The 12,816-nt window shown below is 43.6% G+C and overlaps 1 protein-coding gene across 1 annotated transcript in view; it reads right to left on the minus strand.

The window, feature by feature from the left end:
• Positions 1-12,816, minus strand: part of fat3b (FAT atypical cadherin 3b) — a 333,323-nt gene that overhangs the window by 280,217 nt on the left and 40,290 nt on the right. The window contains 1 exon segment of the mRNA XM_031809102.1: positions 11,262-11,396. Coding sequence (XP_031664962.1) covers positions 11,262-11,396 — 135 coding nt within the window.

Genomic DNA, 12,816 nt, shown 5'->3' on the forward strand with positions numbered 1-12,816 from the left:
GGGCAGGTAGCCTAGTGGTTAGAGTGGAGGGGTGGCAGGTAGCCTAGTGGTTAGAGTGGAGGGGCGGCAGGTAGCCTAGTGGTTAGAGTGGAGGGGCGGCAGGTAGCCTAGTGATTAGAGTGTAGGGGCGGCAGGTAGCCTAGTGGTTAGAGTGGAGGGGCGGCAGGTAGCCTAGTGGTTAGAGCGGAGGGGCGGCAGGTAGCCTAGTGGTTAGAGTGGAGGGGCGGCAGGTAGCCTAGTGGTTAGAGCGGAGGGGCGGCAGGTAGCCTAGTGGTTAGAGTGGAGGGGCGGCAGGTAGCCTAGTGGTTAGAGTGGAGGGGTGGCAGGTAGCCTAGTGGTTAGAGTGGAGGGGTGGCAGGTAGTCTAGTGGTCAGAGTGGAGGGTGGCAGGTAGCCTAGTGGTTAGAGTGGAGGGGCGGCAGGTAGTCTAGTGGTTAGAGTGGAGGGGCGGCAGGTAGTCTAGTGGTCAGAGTGGAGGGTGGCAGGTAGCCTAGTGGTTAGAGTGGAGGGGTGGCAGGTAGCCTAGTGGTCAGAGTGGAGGGTGGCAGGTAGCCTAGTGGTTAGAGTGGAGGGTGGCAGGTAGCCTAGTGGTTAGAGTGGAGGGGTGGCAGGTAGCCTAGTGGTTAGAGTGGAGGGGTGGCAGGTAGCCTAGTGGTTAGAGTGGAGGGGTGGCAGGTAGCCTAGTGGTTATAGTAGAGGGGTGGCAGGTAGCCTAGTGGTTAGAGTGGAGGGGTGGCAGGTAGCCTAGTGGTTATAGTAGAGGGGTGGCAGGTAGCCTCGCGGTTAGGAAAATAAGAATTTGTTCTTAACGGACTTGTCTAGTAAAGTAAAGATAACATTTACAAAATGATGAAGACTGATGCAAAGTGGTGTAGAAAAATACCCAAAAAACTATTAGCCAACAAACGTTTCCCTGCGATAGTGAAGGTGTACAGTTGGCAGAATAAAGCCTAAATAGTATATTTGACCTCTGATGAAGAATGCATGAACCTATGAAAGAAATGGAGAAACATATCCAACCAAAAACCAGAAGACCTTCACTATGGTGAAACACTAGAACAGAAATACACAAAGAAATAATGAGGAACAGCATGTCAGAAAACAGAGTGATTGTGATTGAAGAATCCATAGAATCAAACCACTTTGATTTGAAAATTGGAACTCCAACCTTTTCAGCTATATAAACAAACCATGAACAAAAGCATATACATGATGATTTACTAAACATAGAATCAACTATTAAAGACGACCAGAACCCACTGGATTCTACAATTACATTGAATGAACTACAGGACAAAACAAAAAAACCTCCAACCCCCCCAAAATGTGTGGTGTTGATGGTATCCGTCTGCACAACGCATCACCGGGGGCAAACTACCTGCCCTCCATGACACCTACAGCACCCTGCCTGTTCACCCCGCTATCATCCAGAAGGCGAGGTCAGTACAGGTGCATTAAAGCAGGGGCCGAGAGACTGAAAACAGCTTCTGTCTCAAGGCCATCAGACTGCTAAACAGCCACCACTAACACTGTCACACCCTGGTCTTAGTATTTTGTGTTTTCTTTATTTATTTGGTCAGGCCAGGGTGTGACATGGGTTTATTTTGTGGTGTGTTTTGTATTGGGGGTTTTCGTAGGTTTTGGGATTGTGGCTTAGTGGGGTTTTCTAGCTTAGTCTATGGCTGTCTGAATTGGTGCTCAGAGGCAGGTGATTATCGTTGTCTCTGATTGGGAACCATATTTAGGCAGCCATATTCTTTGAGTGTTTCGTGGGTGATTGTTCCTGTCTCTGTGTTAGTTGTCACCAGATAGGCTGTATAGGTTTTCACTTTCCGTTTGTTGTTTTTGTATTGTTTGTATTTCATCGTCATTAACGATGTATCGATTTAACAACGCTGCATTTTGGTCCGACTCTCCTTCGACGGAAGAAAACCGTAACAAACACAGAGAGGCTGCTGCCTACATTGAGACCCAATCACTGGCCACTTTAATAAATGGATCACGAGTCACATAAACAATGACACTTGAAACAATGTTTACATATATTTCATTACTCAAATCACATATATACAGTGCCTTGCGAAAGTATTCGGCCCCCTTGAATAATTTTGCACGCCCAATTTTTCAGTTTTTGATTTGTTAAAAAAGTTTGAAATATCCAATAAATGTCGTTCCACTTCATGATTGTGTCCCAATTGTTGTTGATTCTTCACAAAAAAATACAGTTTTATATCTTTATGTTTGAAGCCTGAAATGTGGCAAAAGGTTGCAAAGTCCCCAAAATCCATGTATATGTATGCTATCTTTTGTATGTATGCATGTGTCTGTGCCTATGTTTGTGTTGCTTCACAGTCCCTGCTGTTCCAGAAGGTGTATTTCTATCTGTTTTTCAAATCTGATTCTCCTGCTGCATCAGTTACCTGATGTGGAATAGAGTTCCATGTAGTCATGGTTCTATGTAGTACTGTGGAATAGAGTTCCATGTAGTCATGGCTCTATGTAGTACTGTGGAATAGAGTTCCATGTAGTCATGGTTCTATGTAGTACTGTGGAATAGAGTTCCATGTAGTCATGGCTCTATGTAGTACTGTGGAATAGAGTTCCATGTAGTCATGGCTCTATGTAGTACTGTGGAATAGAGTTCCATGTAGTCATGGCTCTATGTAGTACTGTGGAATAGAGTTCCATGTAGTTATGGCTCTATGTAGTACTGTGGAATAGAGTTCCATGTAGTCATGGCTCTATGTGGTACTGTGGAATAGAGTTCCATGTAGTCATGGCTCTATGTAGTACTGTGGAATAGAGTTCCATGTAGTCATGGCTCTATGTGGTACTGTGGAATAGAGTTCCATGTAGTCATGGCTCTATGTAGTACTGTGGAATAGAGTTCCATGTAGTCATGTCTCTATGTAGTACTGTGGAATAGAGTTCCATGTAGTCATGGCTCTATGTAGTACTGTGGAATAGAGTTCCATGTAGTCATGGCTCTATGTGGTACTGTGGAATAGAGTTCCATGTAGTCATGGCTCTATGTAGTACTGTGGAATAGAGTTCCATGTAGTCATGGCTCTATGTGGTACTGTGGAATAGAGTTCCATGTAGTCATGTCTCTATGTAGTACTGTGGAATAGAGTTCCATGTAGTCGTGGCTCTATGTGGTACTGTGGAATAGAGTTCCATGTAGTCATGGCTCTATGTAGTACTGTGGAATAGAGTTCCATGTAGTCATGTCTCTATGTAGTACTGTGGAATAGAGTTCCATGTAGTTATGGCTCTATGTAGTACTGTGGAATAGAGTTCCATGTAGTCATGGCTCTATGTAGTACTGTGGAATAGAGTTCCATGTAGTCATGGCTCTATGTAGTACTGTGGAATAGAGTTCCATGTAGTCGTGGCTCTATGTGGTACTGTGGAATAGAGTTCCATGTAGTCGTGGCTCTATGTGGTACTGTGGAATAGAGTTCCATGTAGTCATGGCTCTATGTAGTACTGTGGAATAGAGTTCCATGTAGTCATGGCTCTATGTAGTACTGTGGAATAGAGTTCCATGTAGTCATGGCTCTATGTAGTACTGTGGAATAGAGTTCCATGTAGTCATGGCTCTATGTAGTACTGTGGAATAGAGTTCTATGTAGTCATGGCTCTATGTAGTACTGTGGAATAGAGTTCCATGTAGTCATGGCTCTATGTAGTACTGTGGAATAGAGTTCCATGTAGTTATGGCTCTATGTAGTACTGTGCACCTCCCATAGTCTGTTCTGGACTTGGGGGCTGTGAAGAGACCTCTGGTGGCATGTCTTGTGGGGTATGTATGGGTGCCTGAGCTCTGTGCCAGTAGTTTAAACAGACCTCTGGTGGCATGTCTTGTGGGGTATGTATGGGTGTCTGAGCTGTGAGTTAGTACTTTAAACAGAAAGCTTGGTGCATTCAGCTTGTCAACACTCCTTAGAAAAACAAGTAGTGATGAAGTCAGTCTCTCCTCCACGTTGAGCCATGAGAGATTGACATGCATATTATTAATGTTAGCTCTCTGTGTACATCCGAGGGCCAGCCATGCTGCTCTGTTCTGAGACAATTGTAATTTACATCTTTGTAGTTTCTTTAGTGGCTGATGTGTATAATGTTGAGTCTTCCGCATACATAGACACACTTGCTTTACTCAAAGAATCAGTAAAGCTTTTAAAAAGAAAGGGGCCTGGATAATTCCTGATTCTACCTGGATTATGTTGGAGAGGCTTCCATTAAATAACACCCTCTGTGTTCTGTTAGACAGGTAACTCTTTATCCACAACACAGCAGGGGGTGTAAAGCCAGAACACATACATTTTTTCCAGCAGCAGACTATGATCGATAATGTCAAAAGCTGCACTGAAGTCTAACAAAACAGCTCCCACAATCTTTTCATCATCAATTTCTCTCAGCCAATCATCAGTCATTTCTGTAAGTGCCGTGCTTGTTGAATGTGTTGTGGAAATTCTTACACAGGGACACTCAAAGTCAATCTTAAATGAATCACTGTTTATTTGTCTGTGCGTTGGAGAGGTTCCAACCAACTCAGTGCACCATAGTGAACGTCTGTCAGGAGCTCTGCCTGGGCAGACCTAGCAGTTGTCTCATATACACAGACAATTACAAATTCCCTATAAGCATGCTGAAAGTCTGTTGTCAATTTGTTTACTGTAAAATAGTATTGTATCTGGTCAAACACCATTTGTTCCAGAAGTTTGCTAAGGGTTGGTAACAGGCTAATTGGTCAGCTATTTGAAAAAAAGGCGATTTTACTATTCTTAGGTAGCGGAGGGACTATAGCTCTCTAGTAGGCTTCAAATTGAAGATGTGGCAATATTGTTTGTTATTATCCTAAAACAAATTCCATCCAGATTGTCAGACCCCGGTGGCTAGTTGGTAATATCAGTGGGTTTTGTGATGAATGAGACATCTCAGTGAATGATGGAGCTGAGTTTGCCTTTTTGCCCTAAATGTCATTTAGGATTCTCCAAAGCCTTTTTACAATCATTCATTATGTAACTTATCTGTGTTTCATAGTGTAGTTTATTATTCTTTATTCAGTTTAGTCACATGATTTCTCTAGTTGCAGTACGTTTGCAGTATTATTTACAGCTTGATTGCCAGAACCTGGAGAGGCTTGGGCGAGGAGCGCCTCAGGAGTGCCTCATCCCACTCTAACCATACAATTTTTCAACTCATCAATTCACGGGGATTTAACAGTTTTTAGTCATTTTCTTAATGAGCTTATTAGTAACTGGAACAAGCCATGGACCAGCAGCGTCAGGTTGTTCCTCATTACACACCACAGACCAGCAGCGTCTGGTTGCTCCTCATTACACACCACAGACCAGCAGCGTCTGGTTGTTTCCCATTACACACCACAGACCAGCAGCGTCTGGTTGTTTCCCATTACACACCACAGACCAGCAGCGTCTGGTTGCTCCTCATTACACACCATGGACCAGCAGCGTCTGGTTGATCCTCATTACACACCACAGACCAGCAGCGTCTGGTTGTTCCTCATTACACACCACAGACCAGCAGCGTCTGGTTGTTCCTCATTACACACCACAGACCAGCAGCGTCTGGTTGTTCCTCATTACACACCACAGACCAGCAGCGTCTGGTTGTTCCTCATTACACACCACAGACCAGCAAATATGATTTACATCAACAACATATGAATCACTACAAAACCTGTGTGACCTCTTATTAGGACCAGCTTTTGCAACATTTCCTAGATATTTTACTATTATACAGTGATCACTACATCCAATAGATCTGCTTTAAAGCAAATATCTGAAGCATTAATTAAGATGTGACCAATACATGTTGATGATTTCATTCCTGTGCTGTTTGTAACGACCCTGGTAGGTTGACTGATAACCTGAACAAGTACAGGCTGAGTGACCAACTGACTGATTATCTCTACTCTGTCAGAGATACGAAGCAGAGACAGATCCTTACCAAGTACAGGCTGAGTGACCAACTGCCTGATTATCTCTACTCTGTCAGAGATACGAAGCAGAGACAGATCCTTACCAAGTACAGGCTGAGTGACCAACTGCCTGATTATCTCTACTCTGTCAGAGATACGAAGCAGAGACAGATCCTTACCAAGTACAGGCTGAGTGACCAACTGCCTGATTATCTCTACTCTGTCAGAGATACGAAGCAGAGACAGATCCTTACCAAGTACAGGCTGAGTGACCAACTGCCTGATTATCTCTACTCTGTCAGAGATACGAAGCAGAGACAGATCCTTACCAAGTACAGGCTGAGTGACCAACTGCCTGATTATCTCTACTCTGTCAGAGATACGAAGCAGAGACAGATCCTTACCAAGTACAGGCTGAGTGACCAACTGCCTGATTATCTCTACTCTGTCAGAGATACGAAGCAGAGACAGATCCTTACCAAGTACAGGCTGAGTGACCAACTGCCTGATTATCTCTACTCTGTCAGAGATACGAAGCAGAGACAGATCCTTACCAAGTACAGGCTGAGTGACCAACTGCCTGATTATCTCTACTCTGTCAGAGATACGAAGCAGAGACAGATCCTTACCAAGTACAGGCTGAGTGACCAACTGCCTGATTATCTCTACTCTGTCAGAGATACGAAGCAGAGACAGATCCTTACCAAGTACAGGCTGAGTGACCAACTGCCTGATTATCTCTACTCTGTCAGAGATACGAAGCAGAGACAGATCCTTACCAAGTACAGGCTGAGTGACCAACTGCCTGATTATCTCTACTCTGTCAGATGCGAAGCAGAGACAGATCCTTACCAAGTACAGGCTGAGTGACCAACTGCCTGATTATCTCTACTCTGTCAGAGATACGAAGCAGAGACAGATCCTTACCAAGTACAGGCTGAGTGACCAACTGCCTGATTATCTCTACTCTGTCAGAGATACGAAGCAGAGACAGATCCTTACCAAGTACAGGCTGGGTGACCAACTGCCTGATTATCTCTACTCTGTCAGAGATGCGAAGCAGAGACAGATCCTTACCAAGTACAGGCTGAGTGACCAACTGCCTGATTATCTCTACTCTGTCAGAGATACGAAGCAGAGACAGATCCTTACCAAGTACAGGCTGAGTGACCAACTGCCTGATTATCTCTACTCTGTCAGAGATACGAAGCAGAGACAGATCCTTACCAAGTACAGGCTGAGTGAGCAACTGCCTGATTATCTCTACTCTGTCAGAGATACGAAGCAGAGACAGATCCTTACCAAGTACAGGCTGAGTGACCAACTGCCTGATTATCTCTACTCTGTCAGAGATACGAAGCAGAGACAGATCCTTACCAAGTACAGGCTGAGTGACCAACTGCCTGATTATCTCTACTCTGTCAGAGATACGAAGCAGAGACAGATCCTTACCAAGTACAGGCTGAGTGACCAACTGCCTGATTATCTCTACTCTGTCAGAGATACGAAGCAGAGACAGATCCTTACCAAGTACAGGCTGAGTGACCAACTGCCTGATTATCTCTACTCTGTCAGAGATACGAAGCAGAGACAGATCCTTACCAAGTACAGGCTGAGTGACCAACTGCCTGATTATCTCTACTCTGTCAGAGATGCGAAGCAGTGACAGATCCTTACCAAGTACAGGCTGAGTGACCAACTGCCTGATTATCTCTACTCTGTCAGAGATGCGAAGCAGAGACAGATCCTTACCAAGTACAGGCTGAGTGACCAACTGCCTGATTATCTCTACTCTGTCAGAGATACGAAGCAGAGACAGATCCTTACCAAGTACAGGCTGAGTGACCAACTACCTGATTATCTCTACTCTGTCAGAGATACAAAGCAGAGACAGATCCTTACCAAGTACAGGCTGAGTGACCAACTGCCTGATTATCTCTACTCTGTCAGAGATACGAAGCAGAGACAGATCCTTACCAAGTACAGGCTGAGTGACCAACTGACTGATTATCTCTACTCTGTCAGAGATACGAAGCAGAGACAGATCCTTACCAAGTACAGGCTGAGTGACCAACTGCCTGATTATCTCTACTCTGTCAGAGATGCGAAGCAGAGACAGATCCTTACCAAGTACAGGCTGAGTGACCAACTGCCTGATTATCTCTACTCTGTCAGAGATGCGAAGCAGAGACAGATCCTTACCAAGTACAGGCTGAGTGACCAACTGCCTGATTATCTCTACTCTGTCAGAGATGCGAAGCAGAGACAGATCCTTACCAAGTACAGGCTGAGTGACCAACTGCCTGATTATCTCTACTCTGTCAGAGATACGAAGCAGAGACAGATCCTTACCAAGTACAGGCTGAGTGACCAACTGCCTGATTATCTCTACTCTGTCAGAGATACGAAGCAGAGACAGATCCTTACCAAGTACAGGCTGAGTGACCAACTGCCTGATTATCTCTACTCTGTCAGAGATACGAAGCAGAGACAGATCCTTACCAAGTACAGGCTGAGTGACCAACTGCCTGATTATCTCTACTCTGTCAGAGATACGAAGCAGAGACAGATCCTTACCAAGTACAGGCTGAGTGACCAACTGCCTGATTATCTCTACTCTGTCAGAGATACGAAGCAGAGACAGATCCTTACCAAGTACAGGCTGAGTGAGCAACTGCCTGATTATCTCTACTCTGTCAGAGATACGAAGCAGAGACAGATCCTTACCAAGTACAGGCTGAGTGACCAACTGCCTGATTATCTCTACTCTGTCAGAGATACGAAGCAGAGACAGATCCTTACCAAGTACAGGCTGAGTGACCAACTGCCTGATTATCTCTACTCTGTCAGAGATACGAAGCAGAGACAGATCCTTACCAAGTACAGGCTGAGTGACCAACTGCCTGATTATCTCTACTCTGTCAGAGATACGAAGCAGAGACAGATCAAGTACAGGCTGAGTGACCACCGATTGGCAATAGAAACCGGCAGACATAAAAAGACATGGCTACCCAAAGAGGAGTATGTATGTGGTCACTGCACAACAGGGGAGGTAGAGACAGAATTCTCCTTTAGTATGTGCAATATTCTTCACCAAGAGATTCATTATTTGCAGAAATTAATACATTTATTCACAATTGTATCTTATGGAACCCAGAGGAAGAACATGAAACAATCTTGGACGAAAGAACAACGGCTCCGACTGAAACCACATATGTATTTTCCTGCCACAGCCTGAGGGACACTGAATAATAACATCTGCATAGTAAACAGTAACTTACTTATTATTATTATTGTTGTTGTGATTATCATTCCATATAGTAGTGGTATGGGTAGTAGGGGTGATGGTAAGGATAGCAGTTTAATGATGGCGGTTGTAGTAGTAGTAGTTGTAATAATGACGGTAGATGTAGTACTGATGTAACGGCGAGGATGACTGTATAGTTATGGTGAGTAGCCGTAGAGATATCGGAAGTATAAATGATACTAGTGGTGATGGTAGTCGTAGAGATATCGGAGGTATAAATGATACTAGTGGTAATGGTAGAGATATCTGAGGTATAAATGATACAAGTGGTAATGGTAATGGTAGAGATATCAGAGGTATAAATGATACTAGTGGTAATGGTAGTCGTAGAGATATCAGAGGTATAAATGATACTAGTGGTAATGGTAGTCGTAGAGATAGAGGTATAAATGATACTAGTGGTAATGGTAGCCGTAGAGATATCGGAGGTATAAATGATACAAGTGGTAATGGTAGTCGTAGAGATATCAGAGGTATAAATGATACTAGTGGTAATGGTAGTCGTAGAGATAGAGGTATAAATGATACTAGTGGTAATGGTAGTCGTAGAGATATCAGAGGTATAAATGATACTAGTGGTAATGGTAGTCGTAGAGATAGAGGTATAAATTATACTAGTGGTAATGGTAGTCGTAGAGATATCGGAGGTATAAATGATACTAGTGGTAATGGTAGTCGTAGAGATAGAGGTATAAATGATACTAGTGGTAATGGTAGTCGTAGAGATATCGGAGGTATAAATGATACTAGTGGCGATGGTAGTCGTAGAGATATCGGAGGTATAAATGATACTAGGGGTAATGGTAGTCGTAGAGATATCGGAGGTATAAATGATACTAGTGATAATGTAGAGATATCGGAGATATAAATGATACTAGTGGTAATGGTAGTCGTAGAGATATCAGAGGTAAAAATGATACTAGTGGTAATGGTAGAGATATCTGAGGTATAAATGATACTAGTGGTAATGGTAGAGATATCGGAGGTATAAATGATACTAGTGGTAATGGTAGTCGTAGAGATATCAGAGGTATAAATGATAGTGGTAATGGTAGTCGTAGAGATATCAGAGGTATAAATGATACTAGTGGTAATGGTAGTCGTAGAGATATCGGAGGTATAAATGATACTAGTGGTAATGGTAGTCGTAGAGATATCAGAGGTATAAATGATACTAGTGGTAATGGTAGTCGTAGAGATATGGTGGTAGTGGTAATGATACTAGTGGTAATGATACTAGTGGTAATGGTGGTAGTGGTAATGGTGGTAGTGGTAATGGTAGAGATATTAGAGGTATAAATGATACTAGTGGTAATGGTGGTAGTGGTAATGATACTAGTGGTAATGGTAGAGATATTAGAGGTAGACATGATACTAGTGGTAATGGTGGTAGTGGTAATGATACTAGTGGTAATGGTGGAGATACTAGAGGTAGACATGATACTAGTGGTAATGGTGGTAGTGGTAATGGTGGTAGTGGTAATAGTGGTAGTGGTAATGATACTAGAGGTAATGGTAATGCTGGTAGTGGTAATGGTGGTAGTGGTAATGGTGGTAGTGGTAATGGTGGTAGTGGTAATGGTGGTACAGTTCAAGGCTACAAATTGTATTTCATGCCTATAAAGCAATCTGAATTTGAAAGCGAGAGAGAGAGAAGGGAGAGGTGAGGAGAGAGAGGGGGGGTGAGGAGAGAGAGGAGAGGTGAGGAGAGAGAGGAGAGGTGAGGAGAGAGAGGAGAGGGTGAGGAGAGAGAGGAGAGGTGAGGAGAGAGAGGAGAGGTGAGGAGAGAGAGGGGGGGTGAGGAGAGAGAGGAGAGGTGAGGAGAGAGAGGAGAGGTGAGGAGAGAGAGGGGGGGGGGGGTGTTAGTGTGTGTGGGATGTGTGTGTGTGTGTGTGTGTGTGTGTGTGTGTGTGTGTGTGTGTGTGTGTGTGTGTGTGTGTGTGTGTGTGTGTGTGTGTGTGTGTGTGTGTGTGTGTGTGTGTGTGTGTGTGTGTGTGTGTGTGTGTACCTCTATGTCCAGGTAAGATAGAGAGCGTAGGATAGGTGTCCCTCTGTCCTCGGCCACTACAGTCAGGTTGTAGATCTGCTGTCTCTCATAGTCCAGCCTCTTCCCCACCCTCACTGCGCCGCTCACTGCATCCACCTAGATATACAATAACATAGAAAACAGTACTAGATTAGACCCACCATCTCCGCTTCGCTCACTGCATCCAGATTATTAGAAAGCAAATTACGGACTCCTCTTTATATCTGCGTATTCCTTCAAAGCTCAGTTGTCCTGAGTCTGCACAACTCTCCCAGGACCTAGGATCAAGAGAGACGCTCAAGTGTTTTAGTACTATATCTCTTGACACAATGATGAAAATAATCATGGCCTCTAAACCGTCAGGCTGCATACTGGACCCTATTCCAACTAAACTACTGAAAGAGCTGCTTCCTGTGCTTGGCCCTCCTATGTTGAACATAATAAACGGCACTCTATCCACCGGATGTGTACCAAACTCACTAAAAGTGGCAGTAATAAAGCCTCTCTTGAAAAAGCCAAACCTTGATCCAGAAAATATAAAAAACTATCTGCTTATATCGAATCTTCCATTCCTCTCAAAAAATTTTGAAAAGGCTGTTGCGCAGCAACTTACTGCCTTCCTGAAGACAAACAATGTATACGAAATGCTTCAGTCTGGTTTTAGACCCCATCATAGCACTGAGACGGCACTTGTGAAGGTGGTAAATGACATTTTAATGGCATCGGACCGAGGCTCTGCATCTGTCCTCGTGCTCCTAGACCTTAGTGCTGCTTTTGATACCATCGATCACCACATTCTTTTGGAGAGATTGGAAACCCACATATTGGTCTACACGGACAAGTTCTGGCCTGGTTTAGATCTTATCTGTCGGAAAGATATCAGTTTGTCTCTGTGAATGTAAACTGTAAATTTCGGTGTTCCTCAAGGTTCCGTTTTAGGACCACTATTGTTTTCACTATATATTTTACCTCTTGGGGATGTTATTCGAAAACATAATGTTAACTTTCACTGCTATGCGGATGACACACAGCTGTACATTTCAATGAAACATGGTGAAGCCCCAAAATTGCCCTTGCTAGAAGCATGTGTTTCAGACATAAGGAAGTGGATGGCTTCAAACTTTCTACTTTTAAACTCGGACAAAACAGAGATGCTTGTTCTATGTCCCAAGAAACAAAAAGAGATCTTCTGCTGAATCTGACAATTAATCTTAATGGTTGTACAGTCGTCTCAAATAAAACTGTGAAGGACCTCGGCGTTACTCTGGACCCTGATCTCTCTTTTGAAGAACATATCAAGACCATTTCAAGGACAGCTTTTTTCCATCTACGTAACATTGCAAAAATCAGAAACTTTCTGTCCAAAAACGATGCAGAAATATTTATCCATGCTTTTGTCACTTCTAGGTTAGACTACTGCAATGCTCTACTTTCCGGCTACCCGGATAAAGCACTAAATAAACTTCAGTTGGTGCTAAATACGGCTGCTAGAATCCTGACTAGAACCAAAAAATTTGATCATATTACTCCAGTGCTA

This window comes from Oncorhynchus kisutch, linkage group LG29, assembly GCF_002021735.2.
Source record: "Oncorhynchus kisutch isolate 150728-3 linkage group LG29, Okis_V2, whole genome shotgun sequence".
Lineage (NCBI taxonomy): Eukaryota > Metazoa > Chordata > Actinopteri > Salmoniformes > Salmonidae > Oncorhynchus > Oncorhynchus kisutch.